Source organism: Ursus arctos, unplaced genomic scaffold (assembly GCF_023065955.2).
Source record: "Ursus arctos isolate Adak ecotype North America unplaced genomic scaffold, UrsArc2.0 scaffold_17, whole genome shotgun sequence".
NCBI classification, from domain to species: domain Eukaryota; kingdom Metazoa; phylum Chordata; class Mammalia; order Carnivora; family Ursidae; genus Ursus; species Ursus arctos.
Window position 1 is genome coordinate 39,080,068 of NW_026622841.1, and position 18,333 is coordinate 39,098,400.

An 18,333-nucleotide genomic window follows, 5' to 3' on the forward strand; every position below is an offset into this window, starting at 1 on the left:
CTTGGTACTAAATCATGTCCTACTGAACACGATGCAGATGGTGATGACAGACCCGGGGTGAAAATGCAGTAGACAGACAATGGGATCGCCTCCTATCTATGACGTAGGGAGGAGAGGAGATTTTGCAACATTTTCTAACCGTCATGGGGGTGGTGGGTTTACCTCTCCCAACCCTATGTATTGAGACGAATGGAAATGGAGAAGCACATCCTTCATTCCCTGACCCTTTTTAAAGATTCTCTGTAACACAGGACCTATCACAGTAGAACAAGACCACTTCAACTCTGCCCTGGCAACAAACACAAAATATGTTGTCATTTGAACCCTCTGTCTAACAAAGACGTGTGAATGAAATCTATAATGACTACTTTACTCTCTCATGACTTAAAATGTTAGAAACAGTTCCCAAAGACCCTTTCAAATCAGGAAAGAAGACAAGTCCCGCTGACATCTGATGATCTGACCTTGTCTTCAGGCGGCGCCCCTTCATTATTCCAAGGATGCAGCATCTCGATAGTGCCAGGAATGGGGGTGAAGCCCTTGGCGCCTTCTCCACAGTGGCACATCAGCAGCAGAAGTGGCACGACTGGACAGAAACAAAATTGAGTCCAGAGAAGGTTAGTCCCAACATGTTTCTAAATTTAGATTGCATAGTTTTGGAATTTGCATTTTGCTTCTTAGAGTTCAGTCTTCACTTTACAGCCCTATTTTTGCATTTTTCTTTTCTTCACTCTGATCCAACCTCACCAAGCGTCTTTTGGTGAATTATATCAATGCCTCAAGGCAGCACGAGGGAGTCCTCCTCATTCATCACAAAAAGACTGTGTGTATCGTTGCTGGATGGAGCACCACGCCTGGATTCGATAGCATACAAATCATCAAAACCAATTTAAAGACTTAAATCTTTTGTTGTTCTTTTTTTTTTTTTTTAAAGATTTTATTTATTTATTTGACAGAGAGAGAGAGACAGCCAGTGAGAAAGGGAACACAGGCAGGGGGAGTGGGAGAGGAAGAAGCAGGCTCCCAGCGGAGCAGGGAGCCCGATGTGAGGCTTGATCCCAGGACTCTGGGATCATGCCCTGAGCCGAAGGCAGACGCTTAACGACTGAGCCACCCAGGTGTCCCTTTTGTTGTTCTTTTAAATCAGTTTTTTAATGTGAGAAAATTCACGATCCAAAAAATATATATATGTTAAAAAGATCAAAAGCTCCTAGGGGTAGGAAAATTTTAGTATGTTCAAATATTCTAGAACATTGGAACTTCTAAAACCCTTCACCACTTCATCCTGGAGTAGAATTTAGCAGAAGGCATGGCAAACTGAGGTTCTAATTAACATTTGAATTACCTGAGTATTATTTTCAAAAATGACTCTACATTAAAAGCCCTTAGAATATATGTAACATTTCATCACGAATTCAATAACATTTCAGAGCTCCCTCCTTAAATTTTATTCTACCCCTGGGAGGAAGTGAAAGCCAAGGTTGTCTTCTCGATCAATGCAGTAAAGAATTAATGATACCTCTGCAGGCAGTCCTTCTCAAATGAGTTTTTACCGCCGCTTCCATTTGGCAGCTTCCAATGATGAACTGACTCCTTCCTAGATTCCCTTTTGTGTGAAATAGTTGACAGCTCAGTAAATGCAGCCACTGTGAGTAGCTACACTGTGAGTAAAAAGCTGAAATTAGCCAGTGGCAACTCAACAATTTCAACAGATTTAACAAATGCTTATCAAGTGTCTGCCGTGCACGAAGCACCACACTGGGCCCCGGGAAGTCTGAGATGAGAAGGCAATGCAAGGGGTCTCGGGACAAGATACAGACCCAGCTCCAGTACCTCCCTACAGAGCTGGGGAGCTGAGACAAGTCATTCCTCCATACATGTCTGTATTTTTATGCATAAAACAGAGACGATGGTATAAATGTACACTGTAAACTGTTGAGTGCTGTGCATTCGATTGCCCATCTACTACTGGCTTTGACAAGCTCCTCTTTCATCACTGAAATCACTGGGGGTGCCTCAGAGGTGGTCCTCTGCCCTCGTTCAGTGGCCAAGTGGAGTGGTATTCCACACAACCCCAAGCTGCAGTACTTTGCTCTTTCATGAAAGGGAACCGGAGGTCTTTGGAGGCCATGCAGGGAAGGCAGGACTGGCTGACATTGTCAAGAAGCACGGAAGTGCTCGGAGGTCGGGCTACTGCTGGCGCAGGGGAAGGGGCAAGCAAAGCAGAGGGTCTGAGGAGGCTGAGCCCTGACAAGTTGAAGGTGCAAAGCAAGAACTGATGGGAACAGAATGAGTCTGTAAAATAACTTTGTATCCATCACCCAGATTCACCCAACAAATCTTTTCGGAGAGCCTACTATGCGCAAGGCAGTGTTCTAAGCACCAGGTGTGGGAGAACAGACTACGTCCCTCATCGCAGAGCTTATCACCAACAAGGCTGTCTAGTAACCTTGGTCATTTAAATCGGGAAATGAGATGTTTTTATAAAACAAAAGTTCATTCTCATAAAACAAAATTCTGAAGAGGGCTAGAATAATCTTTGGTGAATTTATTCATGGTCACTTATTGTTTCCCGAATCCCCCTCGGAAGTGTTCTGAGTGGTCAAGGAATCACTGTGAAGAAATCAATGACTACTGCCATGACAAAACACGGGTAGGGCACTGAAATGACTCGAGGAGCTGAAGAGTGGCTTTTAAAATACTTACGTAGCAAGAGCAGAAGGGCAAAAATTATTAGCGCAATGGCTGCGGGTCCCAGGCCAACGTAGGAGTCATGCAGAGCTTCCACACAACCACCGCCGTTCAGACACTTACAGACCGTGAGTTTAAGCACCTGCTTTTCGGGGCAACTGAAGCCCTGATTATCCGAAATCAGAAACTGAATTTCACTTCTCCCAAGCTTTTGCTCCTTTTGTTGCAGCAGCACACTGGTACCTACAAGGGTCGGGGGCAAAAGGAAATAAAAATGCGTGATTACCAAGGAAGGGGTGAGCAGGAGCATCCTTTAATTGCTGAGTGAACTCACACCGCGTGCTTGTTAAAATTAGTCCAGACCCCCAACAGGCAGGCTGACAGCAAAGGGTCAGATGTGGACGCATCTTCCTTTTATGATGATTAATTTTAACAAATACGTGTGATGTCTACCAAATGCTAGAAACTGTTCTATGTATTGGGAATACAGTAACAAACAGGTGGCGAGTTAAATGACATTTTCATTAAATGGCCTTTATTTTACTATCTTAAAAAAACTTTGTGAAGGCAATTTTCAAACAGACAATAATAGAAGAATGTAGTTGACTCTCATGGTACCCATCCCAAGCTTTAATAACTTTCAGCAATGGGCCAATCTCATTCATCTAGTCCCCTCCTTTTTGTTCTCGACACTGTATCACTATATACTCAAAAGTTGGAAACATTTCAAATCTACAGAAAAATTGTAAGAATATTACAATGAATATCAATATACCCTTCATGACTTGTTCACATTTTATAACAATACTTTCTACGCACTCACTTCTTTGTGAACTATTTGAAAGTAGGTTGCAGATATTATGGTGCATACACAGCATATACCTTCTAAGACCAAGGGACATTAGCCCTCTCAAAAAATTTAGTATTGATATAACCCATAGTCAAACTTTTCAATTGTTGCAATAATGCCCTTTATGGTTCTCTTTCTTTCTGTTTTTTTTTTCCCCCTTGATCCTGGATTCAATCAAGAATTGTGCATTGCCTTTAGTTGTCACCCTAACCTCTATGAATGATCCAGGTCAGTCCCACCCTTCTTTTTGGCCTTTAAGACCTTGTATTTTTGAAGGTCACTTGTTTCAAAGGATGATCTGCAGTTTGAATTTGTCTGATTATTTCCTCAAGATTGGATTCAGGTTATACATTTTTGGCAAGAACATGACACAAAGTGTTGTCCGAATGAACTTCTATTTTTTTAAAAATGTGACTGATGCTTCTTTTCAATTTTTTCTCTCACATGAATAAAAATAATGACCAGTTTTCACATGAGTAAAAATTAGTAAAAATTATCCCAACATATTCATACCATATATTTAAAAATAATAAACTTGCAAGACACATAAACCCAGATGAACACAAAGATAAAAATGAAGTATTTGGTTTTTTTTTTGTTTGTTTATTTTTGTTAATTTTCTTTTCATTTTAAGGTCCAAATTTTATGGAATTTGATCTGCATAGCTAGAATATACTTATTAAGATATCCTCAAAGCTTTGGAGAAGGGAGAAAAGCACCTAGTTATTTAAAGGAGTAAGAACTCATGAAAAAAAAACCATGAAAACATGGCCTGGAAGAAGAACATAATTAAATTTGTGATTGGCTCTGAGGGGGCAAGTCGAGAGAGAAGAAAAGGCAAAAAGAGGACTTCTATCTTATCCATTATCATAAAAAAAGAGGTCTCATTCAAAAATGAAAAATTGTTAATATTCCTTTAATTCTAGGTTGTAGGTACAAAGATGTCTGCCATATTAGTCGCTGAAATTTTCTGTGCTTTAAATTTTTCCCAAATACATAAAAATAGACAGGAGCTATTTATTATCATGACAGGTGGCCGATCACCTTATTATGTAACCAAGAAGAAGAAAGCTTGGTTTACAGAATCCTCTCTCTCTAAATTGTCTAGGTATATAAAGTATAAATCTCAGTCACTTCCTCTTATAACACTCCACATGCATATCCTTAAGAGTTTCATGTTCCTAAGACTACAAAAAATTCAAGGACCCATCAAATTCAAACATCTTTATCTTTAGATAGAAAATGTATTTATGTATCCAGAAAGACTCCAGAGCCAGACTGCTTAGGTTCAAATCCTAGTTCCAGCTTTTAACTAGCTGTGACCTTAAGAATGGTTTGTTTGTTTGTTTGTTTGTTTGTTTTTTAAAGATTTTATTTATTTATTTGAGAGAGTGAGAGAGAACAGGAGCAGTGGCAGAGGGAGAGGGAGAGGGAGAAGCAGACTCCCCTGCTGAGCAGGGAGCCCAACATGGGGCTTGATCCCAGGACCCTGCGATCATGACCTGAACCGAAGGTAGACGCTTAACCAACTGCACCAGCCAGGCGCCCCTGACCTTGAGAATGTTAAGAAAACTCTCTGTGCCCTCGTTTCTTCATCTGTAAAATGTTGACGACAGTAGCGCCAAACTTGTAAGGTGGTTAACATTAGTAGAATGCTTGGGACAGTGCCTGGCATCTCCCAGACATCATATGTTTCTTAGATAAAATAAGTAAGAGTTGGAAACCCAGTAAATTCAATGCAAAACATGCTTAGACATCTTAGTCAAAGAAAGGCCAGCTCCTATCAAGCATTCAGCCTGGGTTGGAGTCCCAGACTTCTGTGAGTACAGAATTAGACGCCGAACAAGAAGACCAACCACTTTTCAAGTTTTGAGGCCTGTGACTTAATCACCCTAAGAGGAACCACCTGTCTGCCACCCAGGGCTCATGCTAGCTGAAAACTTGATCTTAAGTAGTCTCCGTTAGTCACGAAGGTGACTGTCATCCTCAGAGGGGAGGCAACTTCAGTTAACTGAGCCCATAACTATCTTCTGTCAGTGAGCACATAAACCCAAGAAGATTTAAAATTAGTTACAGAATATTTAAGCAAATTAAAGACATAGTTTTAATATTTTTGTATCATAAGGGAATTATACTGTGTTTTTATACTTGCATCATTTTTAGGAAAATTAGCCATCTTCACGTGACAGCTTTGTAACTCCAATTTAAAATGTGTGATTATGTTACTGATTTGGCCTTGTAGCTGTAGGTCGAAATATCACTGGTTTGTTCAGTATTGGACCCCTGAAGAGGATTTCAGGTTCAGTGTATTTACAAGTCACATTTATTGGAATTTTAAGAGTACAGGGATCTCAAGAAGTGAGACAATGCATTTGATTTGTTAATTCAGATCATTGAAATTCATGGGCAAAAACTGAAATATGCTAAATTTATAAATGTAGTTTGAGATGTTGAAGGTGTTTGTTTACTCTGTAAATTGGGCCAAATGCTATTCAAAGCTTCTTAAAATGGCTATAAAAATCTGTTAGACTTAACAATGAATTTGTTAGTTAAGAAAAACTTGGATATTATATTTGAAACTTTTCTAAAATAAACACTAATTGTTTAAAACAAAATAGTCTCCTGGATAGTCTGTGGCATTCAAAACCACCCTGGAGAACACCCAGAAGCTCATATCAACAAGGGGGATATGTCTAAGACATGGATATACATCCAGGGTCACCTGGAATGGGGGAGGGGTCAGGTAGACCCTTCTTCATACTGTGTCCATCACTGACCAGCTTTGTGACTTGAACAGCTATTTAATTCTAAGTAAGCCAAGATTTCTCAGCTGTAATCAGGGGATCATGTTATAGATTAAAGGATTAAATGAGATAATGCCTATGAAGGGCCAGCAGAGTGCCTCATACACAGTGAGTCATTCATAAATATTATTTTAATGGAATTGTTATTATAGCTTAAGACTTTAGAAGGCATCTACTCTGATGCTGTGCTTAGACAGGCAAGGTACTCCTCATAAGACAAAACAACAACTTCAGGAGTGACTTAGGGAATACCCAGCTCTCTTTAAGACATCAGGTTATTTTTCTTCTCTCCCTCTTCTGTGACTGCAAATGGGGCATTTACTGTAGGCCGGTGAAAGACACTCTACCTGAGTCCAGAACATCATTTGATGAAACTTCTCTACAAAATCGTATCAGAAATATAATTTATGGGGAAAAAAAGCACAGCCTGTATTATAACGATTTTAGATTTCTCTCAGGTTTAATATTTAAAAATGTAGTCCAATGATTTTGCTTACTTTCTTGGTGTACTATTTGCCATCTTTCTGCCGTTCCAGCTGGTTTGTCAATGATGGAGAAACTGAAAGGCCCACTGTTTGGGGACCCATCCAGGTCCTCTGCGGTCACATTTACATACGGCACGTCATCACAGAGAGTCTGCACTGGGTCGATCAGCGTGGGACAGTTGTCATTGATGTCTCCCACTGTGATAACAATGGTGCCGGTGATGGTTTTTCTTGGATAACCTTAAAAACGAGAAAGAAGAAATATGTATATGCTGCCCATATTGCTGACAACAGACACAGTTTGAATTCTCTTTCCGATTTGAGAAGGTACTAACAAATTATGGCCCTTTCTATCCTAGATGTGTTTTAATATTCAGATCAAGTAATGTTTTTTAATCCACTAAATGAATAGAAATGTGAAGGTTTGTGCATTGGAAAGATTTGGTTTTCCTACAAGAACAAAATGAAGGTCTTGGATGTTCCAAAGTAATATTTAGATACACATAACCAAGAAAAATATATATGTAGTAACTTACTTTCGGATATTGCCAAAATCTTTGCAGTGTATGTACCATTTCGGACATATCTGGATTCAAAATCAGGAATTTTTACAAGTTTAATTTCAGATGTAACAGAATCCACAGAGATCCAGTTGTCTATATCTTCCAACTTGGCATATCTGTTATTAAAAAAAAACATAAAAATAATTTTCACTTCTGGATAAATTGATGATCTCTAGTAATCTACAACTCTTTCAAGCTTAATTTTTGGTTCATTATCTATGTTCTTGTTATAGGCATTAGTTTGAAATATTTTTACTTTCTTGAAACTGTACTAAAAGCCCCCTCTCTTTACTGCACATCATACTTATTTGCAAGCTTTTGTATTTCTGTAATATACCCAAGACATATGCAAGGGCGATCATTTCTCGCCTACAAACCCAGTTGCAAGTTGTTTTGTAATCTGTCCTACAGCTTTTGGTCAAGTCTCGCTTAAATTTAGGGTAAACCTTTGGAGGGTAACTTAGTAACCCAACAACTGGTGGAGACAATGTATTTGCTACTTTCTTGCCTCTAATACTTTCTCTCAGGAAATAAGACAGGTTTAGACAGAATAAGACAGTAAACTTCTTTCTGAACTTTCTCTTTGTTGCTTTTCAGCTTTCTTTAGCCAGAATTACTTTGAGGTGAAGCACCTAGTCTCTGCCTCACACTCAACTGGTGGAGGCAAGGTGGTCTGGGGAGAAATTTCTCCCTGACTCTCAGTTGCACGTATAACTCTGGATAATTTAATCTCCAGACTTTTGGGGGATTGTACGGCTAGGAGGAAGGAATAAAGTGTTCAAATTTCATTATGATTTTTTGAAGACAGGCATTTAAAGTAATTTAAAATAAGGAAATATATTCATAACTATCTCTTACTTCACATGGGCTAGTTGTCCAGTGTCTTCATCAAAAGCTTGAAATTTTCCAATTATTTGGCTTTGGCTTGATTTATCCATGCTCTCGCTAACATGAACTGAGATTGTGTTACTTTTAAAATGAATGCCTTCTTTCACATTTTTCACCTTTACTTTGAAGGGAATGGATGTAGCCTTATATTTATTCTTAACTGATTTGTGAAAAGCTGCTTTGTTGGTGACAGTAATGCTGAAATCAAGATTCTTTATTTCTTCATAATCTACCTCCTAGGAAGACAAAATCAAAGGGAATTCATTCTTTCAAAAGAGAAAACAACGAGAACACACACAGAGCATACATACACATACAGTTTCACTGTTAGATATTACAATTTAACATATGGGGAATACATCAGCCCTCAGCATTCTAACTCATACTGATACCAAGCAATTAAAAAGTCCGTCAATTTGGAGATTCATCAATGTTAAGGATGATTTAGGGTGCAGCCCCAATTTATCTTTTTAACGTCCAAATTATTTAAAAGATATTATATAGATACACACATATATTTAACCATCTGAAGTGATTCTTTATTGAAAAAAGTTAATGGACATGCAATATAATATTCCTTAAAATGTGTTCTATGGGTTTGTTCTGGTGAACAAGGCATGTAACGCCTAGTGGTAGCAGACGGCTGTCCCCCTAGTATAGACTTTCACTGCACACGAGCATACGAAAAAGCTGAGACCTCCTGGTATAACTTGCCTAAACTCAAGGGTTTTCAAATTTCTTTAAACAAAGAACCTATCCCCCCCTTTTTAGCATAATGTCTATTAATATCTGGTTTGCTATTAATGCCATAAAAGATTAACCTTCCTCCAAATAGTGTTCTTTGTGAAATTTATTTATTTACTTAAAGATTTTATTTATTTATTTGACACAGAGACAGCCAGCGAGAGAGGGAACACAAGCAGGGGGAGCGGGAGAGGAAGAAGCAGGCTCCCAGCAGAGGAGCCTGATGCGGGGCTCGATCCCAGAACGCTGGGATCAGGCCCTGAGCCGAAGGCAGATGCCCAACGACTGAGCCACCCAGGCGCCCCCTTCATGAAATTTATAAAGTACATTTGATATACTTAGTGTATCACTGAATACATATTTTATGTTCCAATTTGTCCATTTTCTTTTTATAAACATTTTTACAGTATTCTACTATTTAGATATATTTAATTTACTTAGCCATTTGACTATTATGCATTTGGACCATTATGCAATTTTTAAATATAATTAATACTGCTGTGAACATGTTTACACAAATTTATTTTTCCTCTGTTGAGCTATATCCCACTATGAAAAGAAATACCGAGTCAAATTTTATTTAGATCCTGTTGATTTTTATTTCTAGGGGTCCTGACCATTTAGATGCATGGGCCATTTTTATTGTTTCTTCAGTATAACAGTAAATGTATTACATGTATTTACATGAATTACTGCAAAGCTGTTCACTTTGTTTTTCGATGATTTATTAAAAAATCGTGTTGCTTTTTGTAGGGTTCTGGTTGGATAAGAACTTCTGCCCTCTTTTTAAAATGGACCACTAGGGTGTTGAGGCAAGGACTCAACAGAAAATGACTAGAGAAAATACACTCTTTGTGATTGTAGAATCCTTGTGAAAGTTATTTTCTTTTTAAGTTGCTGTTGCATTTGACATGCTTGTTTTAATAGCATGATGTATGCTGGATGCGAAGTCAAATATTCCAGCCAGATGTCATTAGTATTCAAAGACCATGGAAGGCCACAACAGTGTTAAAAAATGAGCTAGGTACTGGGGCCATAAAAACTGTTTCATGGTGTTTGTTATAAATAGCTATAGTTCTCCAAAGAGAACGAAAAAAAATTTTCAGCATCATGAACAATGAATGAGGGCAGATACCTCTATGTTTTTAGAACTGTCAACATATTTTATCATTTCCATTTTTGCTACTTTTAATAGCGTTAAAGATTTCAAATGTATTTGTTAATTTGTTAACAAAGCTGTGGCTTTTTATCATGTGATGAAATATTATCCGTATTTCCACAGTTAAAAATATCTGTTCTTGGGGCACCTGGGTGGCTCAGTCAGTTAAGCGTCTGCCTTCAGCTCAGGTCATGATCCCAGGGTCCTGGGATCAAGCCCCAAGTCAGGCTCACTGCTCAGCGGGGAGTCTGCTTCATCCTCTCCCTCTTCCTGCTGCTCCCCGATTGTGCTCTCTCTCTCTGTCAAATAAATAACTAAAATCTTAAAAAAAAAAATAAAGTATCTGTTCTCCTTTTGACAGCTTTATTGAGGTATAATTTACATAGAATAAAATTCACCCATTGTAAGTGTACAACATGACTTTTAGCAAAAGTGTACAGTTTTGCAAATGTCACTACCATCCAGTTTTAGAACATGTTGATTACCCCCAGAAGTTCCTTTCTGCCTGTTTGTAGTCAATCATCACTCACAGCCCCAGCCCTGCACAACCCACGTCTATAGCCATTGTTCTGCTTTTCTAAAAATTTCACGTAGATAAAATAATACAATATGTAGCATTTTGTGTCTGGCTTCTTACACAAAGCATAATGATTTTGGGATTCACCCATGTCGTAGTATGAGTACTCCATTCCCCTTTATTAACCAATAGTGTTCCATTATGCGGATATATTGCGTTTTATCTCTTCATCAGCTGATGGACATTTTTATTTTTACCAGCTTTCGACTATTATGAATAAAGCTGCTTATAAACATTTGCATGGAAGTTTTTGTATAGATGTATTTTTTTCTTCCTTTCTGGACATGCAAATGTTTTATTAGTCTTACGTGTACAACACAGCGATTTGACAATTCTACACATTATGCAATGTTCACCAGGATAAGTGGTTACCGCTGACATCATACAAGTTGTTACAATATATGCTTCTATTTTTCCTGGGTGGACACCTAGGACTATATCTTTGGGTCACTGAGTAATTACTTGTTTTAAAAAACTGCTCAACTAGCTGTATCATTTTATGCTTCCCCAGCAAGAGATAGGAGTTCCAGTTTCTGTTTAATGTTGCCGATTGCTGGTGTTGTCAGTCTTTCTGATTATAGTCACTCGAGCAGATGCATTGTGCTAACTCTTCTAGCTTTAATTTGCATTTTCCCCAATAACTAATGATGTTGAGTATCCTTTATGTACATATTTGCTATCTGTATATCTTCTTTTTCTAACTTCCTTTGAACAGAATCTGACTATTGCTCTTAAAATTTAGAAGCAATTCTTTATATAATTGAGACAGTATATTTATAATTTTCTCAATCTGCTGATGTCACAATAATGTTAATTTTACTATTTTTTGCTATGCCTCCTTTGGTAGAAATAACTGTATCCCTTTTTGTGCTACCATGGTAGAATGAGAATACCTCTAGAACTTCTATCATTCATCACTGACTTTTTCCTTATCTGTTATTGGCTTTTTGTCTTAAGCATCTAGCAAGATTGTACTCACTTTCTACTAAGAGGATTGCTTACTTCTATATAAGTAAGCAAATCTATTTGTCTCTGATGCCATTATCCACTTCTTGCATAATCATAAAATATGTCTTCCCTTTAAACATGAGGTAATCGTATTCTATTTTCCTTTGCTTTACAAAGTGGTAGTCTAAGTGCATACAATAAATAGCCTATTAATAAATGGTGCACATAATTATTACTGTGAAAATTCAAGTTAATATATATCTATTCTGTTATATATTTACAGTGTTATTATTCCTCTTCCTGTGGTTAGACTTTACCTACTCTGTCATATAGTAAGTTTTTGTGAAAGTTTAGAAACTTCTGGAATTAACCTCTGTCTGTGTGTGATCAATGGAATAGTATTTTGAAAGCTGTAGCTTTGCGTTTTATTTCAAAATCTGATAAGCCAATTCTATCATAAACCATTTAAAAATACACGGATATTATTTCTTACTTATAATGTTAGATAAAAACCCATCCTATAATTATAATTTTTGTATAAAAAAATTCTGTGGGGGTAATAAATTTCAAAGGTATAAGACCCATATACTTAATAGGACTATTTTTCTTTCACTGATTCAATTAAGCACAAGAAGTTAGAACACTGTGTTTCAAAAGGTGACCCTCGTACTGCTTATATTAGAATCACAAGCGGATTTCTGTTACAAAGGCAAGTTCCTGAGCTCCACCCCATCAGACTTGGTGACGGGGCCCAGGAATCTGCATTTGTGCCATGTAACTTTACAAGTGACTCTTAGGCATATTTAAGTTATGAGGACAACCGGATTCGAGTTTTGTCAAATTATTACAGCTTTTGTTTTTAGATGCTATTAATGAGGTCTGGCTTTATGTTAAGTTGATCAAATAAAATATAGTCAATTGGGGATACTTAGTAGAGGCAAGAGGTCATGATATAAGAATGCCCTAGTCAGACACGGGCTACAAGCAAGACAGGAAGTGTGCTGAGCAATAATGATGCTGGTATCATGTTGTCAGATAAGGGTTCGAGTTTCCTGATCTGAATTTGGACTGTAGTGTGACCATTTACTAACTACAGAACTTGGACAAATAGGGGGGGTCTCCAATCTCAAACAGTTGTGGTGTTGGTTGAGTATGTAAGGCAGTCTTTAGTACAATCATTTCTTCCTCTGCACCAACTTTTCCCATTCCAATTTTGAACACTAAGTACTTACCTTAATAAGGGTCACGATTCCTTCATTAGTTTGAGTATCAGTTTCTATGTGGAAATAACCCATTTCATTTCCTGATACGATTGTAAAATTCGCTAACCAATTATCAGAGCCTATTTCATCTGCATCGAACACTTTTATGCGCATAACTTCTACATTGGCTTGATTTTCTTCAACTACCCCTTCAGTCTGCAAAACATAAACATAGGGTTTTTATTTTAATGTAGCACAAACGCAAGCGATATATTCTTAGGTAGGACAAAAATATGAGTAAGTAGATATCTTTTATAAAAATAATAGCTACCATTTCATTTTTGACTACAGGTATATTGTCATTGACATCCAAAATACGAATCTGAACTTGAGCTTGCTTTACTGGTTTATCTGTTACTTGTCCATTGCCGTCTCTTGCTTCTACCGTCAAAGTATAGCTGCTGTGTTCCTGCAAGACAATGAAAAATACCCATCTGGGGTGAAAGTGAATCACTCCCAAATCTGTCTTTCTAGTTCATTTCATCCTTAAGAGAAGGAACCACAGTATATTTTATTCATAAATATGTTTTATGATCTGTTATTCATGCGAAGATGCTGTTTAGTTGCCGTCAGAGCACGTCTAGAAGCCAGAAAAAGCCTAGAGAAGTTGTTGGTAGTCAAATTCTTAAATATGTCACTGGTGACATTATCAGGAAATGAGTCTCTCCTTAAAATAGTCTGTGCACAAAGGAGTGCCATTCAAAATGTAGTTTGCTCTATATGGAAATGACGGGGGTGGTTATAAGAATTGGTTCTTTCTTCATTTTTAGCTAAGAATTAAGCAAGGAAAACCTCGTCCCCAAGAAAAGTTCGCCGGCAAGGAAAAAATGGGGTTGACTTTGCCCAGACATTCTAAGAGGTGTGATTCTTAGAGAACCTGTCCTGGAGAATGATGTCTTACATGCTACTCCAAAGTGAGCCCTTTTCTTCCACACGGTCCCCTTATGATGGCTCCATTAGGGATAGCTGGAGTTTAAGAAAAAGCAGGGGCAGCCAGTGCCAATGCATGGGGGTCCTGTGTGGGACAGAACTGCTCAGTGCAAGTCAGGACAACTGAGGCCCTGGAGCCACTTGCTTGGATTCCAATTTTGTCACTTACTAGCCGTGTTGGATACACACTTAATCCTTTTGACCCTTGGTTTCATTCTGTGTAAAATGGGGATAATAACTGGATCTGCCTCACAGAGTTTTTAGGTGGATTAAATGGATTAATCTATGTAACATGCTTTGAATAGCACTTGGGACACAGTAGACGCCCACTAAGTGACAGACATCACTATTGGCTAAACTTGCCCTATTTCACAGACAGCAGCTTATCACAAATCAGGATAGTTAAAAATAATGCTTTTCCATTCTAGTTTTATGTAAAAAGTACAGACTAGAATTTTAGGAGTAATAATATTCTTTAATTCTACAGAGATCCTGTTAGCCATGTTGGGCACAATCTTCTTCTCTGGCCAAAACGAAATCATTTTTCCCAAGAAATACAAAACACCGTGACTGCCCCGGACGATGATTTATGTTTGACGACAATACAGTGTTCTTAGGATTATCCACATTTTCCTCGTGCACACTGTTAAAACCTTCATCTATGTAGCATTTAAAAATCTCCTATTTCCTGTTTTTATCTCAAATTTTCCCTTTGAGTTAGAAATAAAAAAGTGAAATGTTTGAGAATAGCCTGCCTGGAATCCCATTGAAATTGTCCTCCAATTTGGGATTTACAACAATTCTTTCCTTTACAAGTATTTCTATTATCCTAAGTAGGACTCCTATGTCCATCTCTGTTCCTCCCTCTGTATCTGTATTGGCCGTGGAGGAGATTCCTGATGTTTCATTACAGAAGCACCAATTACGGAACATTGCGTTAGGACGCTCTAGCAAACAGAATCCTGACTGGAGAGGCCCTAGAACAGAGCTGTCCGTATGGAATTTTAAATTTTCCAACAGTCAGATTTTAAAAAGTTAAAAAAAAAAAAGGGAATACTACATGCAATCAACAGAATATTACTAAGGTGATGTGTTACACTTTTTATTCATGCTAAGTCTTTCCAAGCTGATGACTTTTACATTTCTAGCACATCTCAGTTTGGGTGAATCACAGGTCAAGTGCTCAATGGCCACATATGGCTAATGGCCACCATATTGGACTGCACACTGCGAGAAGAGGGTATTTCTAGGAGTTATCCTATAAATGAAGAATATGTAAGAAAGTAAGAAAATTAGAAAAGAAAGGGAAAGGAAAACCTGAAAAGATAAAGAAGAGCTTAGAAGATGAGCAACATAAAATACCAACTCACCTCTCTGTCCAAGGTGAAACTGGTTGTATAAATCTCCCCTGTGTCTTTATTTAGGTAGAACACTGGAGGATAAGCAGGCTCCTGAGATACGATTCTATAGGAAATTTTAGAATTCAGGGTATTGGGCTCATCTGCATCTGTTGCACTGATTTTCATCACAAGGGTATCTGGCGTTAGAAACAAAGGTCTCCAAGGTGAAACGACTTTAAGCACAAGTTCTGTACATTATTATTCTCTTTATAATTTCAGCCTGTTCACAAAAGGATTTCAAGCGCTTATCAAAATCACAGTTTACCAAGATGAAAAACTTGAATTGGATGAGAAAGTAAGGGTAAATGGGGTGCAGAAATAGGAAAGATAAGAAGAGGGCAACGCTGCAAATTTATTTATAATAGCTCTAATAATCAATACAAAGAAAGAAGGATGGGCAGGTACAAATACATGCTTAGTAAAATACGAACAGTTCAGGAGAAGCATAGCTGTTCTTTATATTATGATCAAAGAGAAATCTCTCCTGCAAGTCTTCACATGGACCACTGCATTGGACCATGTGGTCAATATTTCTATTATAGAAATAATATAAGTCAAAGGTCAGCCAACTACTGCCAGTGGGCCAAAGCCAGCCAGCCACGTGTTTCCGTAAATAACATCTTATGGGGAACACAGCCACACCCATATGTTTACATGTTGTCTATGGCTGCTTTCCAGCTACAAGGCAGCACAGTTGTTACAGAGACCTAACCCGTCACATCGATCTACCATATCTGTTCTGAGGGTAAAAAAAGATGTCATGTAAAGCCTTTAGAACATATCACAGAAAAAGCAGTTCCCAACTTAGACTGATAGATTTATGACCATTTGTCCTGTGGGTAGTACTCAGCCTCCATCAAGATATAGGATTTAGTGTTCAGATACATTATGGGGTTAACGTGACTGGTGGTACTCATTCATAAAATTAACAAACTCTGACCTGATGCGCTTAGCTCTTCAATAGACCCAGCAAAGACGTCCTGTGTGAACACTGGCTCATTGTCATTGATATCAAGAACTTTAATGCGAAGTTCTAATGGTTTCTCCAGGTTGTTTCCTCTTTCATCCAAAGCATAACCAACTAGCTGAAATCATGACATAAATAATAGAAGAGATTAAATGTTAAGCTAAGGTAATTAAATTACCACAATGCAAAAATAAATCGTAACTATTACCAAAGAAAAACTACAAACTAATTAATGTAAAACTGTTCTTCTTACCAGAAAACTTGGCGTTTCTTCTCGATCAAGAATCCTGGTGATGTTCAATTCTCCCGTGTTTTTATTAAAGACAAACACACCAAATGGTGGTTCTGTGATCCCTTTTCCAGTATATTTGTATGTAATTTTTAGTCCTTTTTCTTCTGCAATATCAGAATGTATCTAACATAAAAATAACAGAAGAATGCCCCAAGTTAAGCTCTCTGTAACTTAAATGCACATATTTTTTAATGGAAAATTTCCCTCTGAAGTTGTCATAATATTGATAGGAGAGAGGGAGAGTACATAAGCCCTCAAGGGAAAATGTGCTGATGTCAGAAAACCTGGGTTCAAATCCTGTCTCAGCCACTTACCGGTTACGTGATACTCAGAGTTACTTAACCCCTCTGTGCCCCAGTGTTCCTATCAGTAAAATGGAGAGATACTACTGCCTACCTCTTAGGGTTGCTATGAAACTAAGATATCATTAAGGGTATATCTTGGGATGACAGATTTTAAATTTAGTACATGAGGAGGGGCACACAGGTGGCTCAGTCATTTAAGCATCAGACTCTTGATTCTGGTTCAGGACATGATCTCAGGGGCATGAGACTGAGCCCAGTGTCAGGCTTTGCTATGGGTGTGGAGTCTGCTTGAGATTCTCTCTCCCTCTCTCTCTGCCCCTCCCCCACTCTCTCTCTCTCTAAAAATAAAATAAAATAAAATAAAGTTTATATTCAGCACATGAAGGAAAAAATTGCGGTGTCAAAATCACTTCTATAAATCCATTCGATCATCTGGAGAGTATGAATAAGGCATCCTTCTATAGAAGGATTAAAAAAGTCAACGCCTTCCCTGTTTGGAACGCCTCAGGAAATTCATGCATCTAACCCACTTCAAATGTGTTCTGTAGCCGGCATCTTCTTTTTCTATAAACAATTTCATTTGTGTCTGTCATTCTTCATTAGTAAATATGTCTCTATGGCTCCCTACTGGTTCCTTAATTTTCTTCTTCAGACATCATAGAAGCCGTCGCCACTCACCTACCCAGTCACTTCTTTGTCCAGGATTAGTTACAGTTCCTTCCTATAGGTTTCCCAACATGCACTGGGGCTGGGGAACTGCTGTTGAGAATGACCAAGGAGACAGTACATGGGGGGCCTCCAACCTCCTGCTACACCAGCTCTGCTCCTGGAGTGGAATGGTGAACCTGGGGCAGTCCGTGATTACCCTTCACTGAACTTCTGTCTCTATCTGTTTGTCTTTGTCTTTCTCTTGTACTTCTGTATGTCTCTGTTTTTTGCCAAGTATATACATATATATACAAACACGTGCATACACATGTGTGTAGTATTCTGGATCTTCATGTACTAATTATACATTACATCATGCTATTTAGGTTAAAAATAAAACAAAACTGTGTGTGGACATACCTGTTTGTTTATATATGTGTATACATAAGAGTATGTAAGTATACACATACTTAACAAATTTCTTAAGATTTAGAGGATACTATACTGTTGATAGCATTACCTCTACATAGAGAATGTGGGAAGTTGGGGAAATTCAACTTATACTCATGTACCAAATTTAAAATCTGTCTTCCCAAGATATACCCCTAAAATTTATGTAAATTTTACATATGTAACGACTCATGTAATTAAGATTACTAAGAACAACTAATGCTTATTGAATCCATGCATTTTGGAGAAACCTACTGAAAAAATGTATGAATGACTCACACACCTCAGAAAACCAAACCAAACCAGCAAACTTAGTTGCTTGTATCCATACTATTATGTAAAGCCATAATTAAAAATTTGGATTTTAGAA

The 18,333-nt window shown here is 37.9% G+C and overlaps 1 protein-coding gene across 1 annotated transcript in view; it reads right to left on the minus strand.

Annotated features, from left to right (window-relative positions):
* DSG2 (desmoglein 2) overlaps positions 1-18,333 on the minus strand; it is a 47,428-nt gene that overhangs the window by 5,282 nt on the left and 23,813 nt on the right. The window contains exons 4-13 of the mRNA XM_026496147.4: positions 16,522-16,683; positions 16,242-16,386; positions 15,272-15,438; positions 13,243-13,380; positions 12,942-13,127; positions 8,252-8,517; positions 7,367-7,509; positions 6,843-7,070; positions 2,707-2,934; positions 465-586 (exon numbers count right to left, since the gene is read on the minus strand). Coding sequence (XP_026351932.2) covers positions 465-586; positions 2,707-2,934; positions 6,843-7,070; positions 7,367-7,509; positions 8,252-8,517; positions 12,942-13,127; positions 13,243-13,380; positions 15,272-15,438; positions 16,242-16,386; positions 16,522-16,683 — 1,785 coding nt within the window. The remainder of the gene's footprint in view (positions 1-464; positions 587-2,706; positions 2,935-6,842; positions 7,071-7,366; positions 7,510-8,251; positions 8,518-12,941; positions 13,128-13,242; positions 13,381-15,271; positions 15,439-16,241; positions 16,387-16,521; positions 16,684-18,333) is intronic.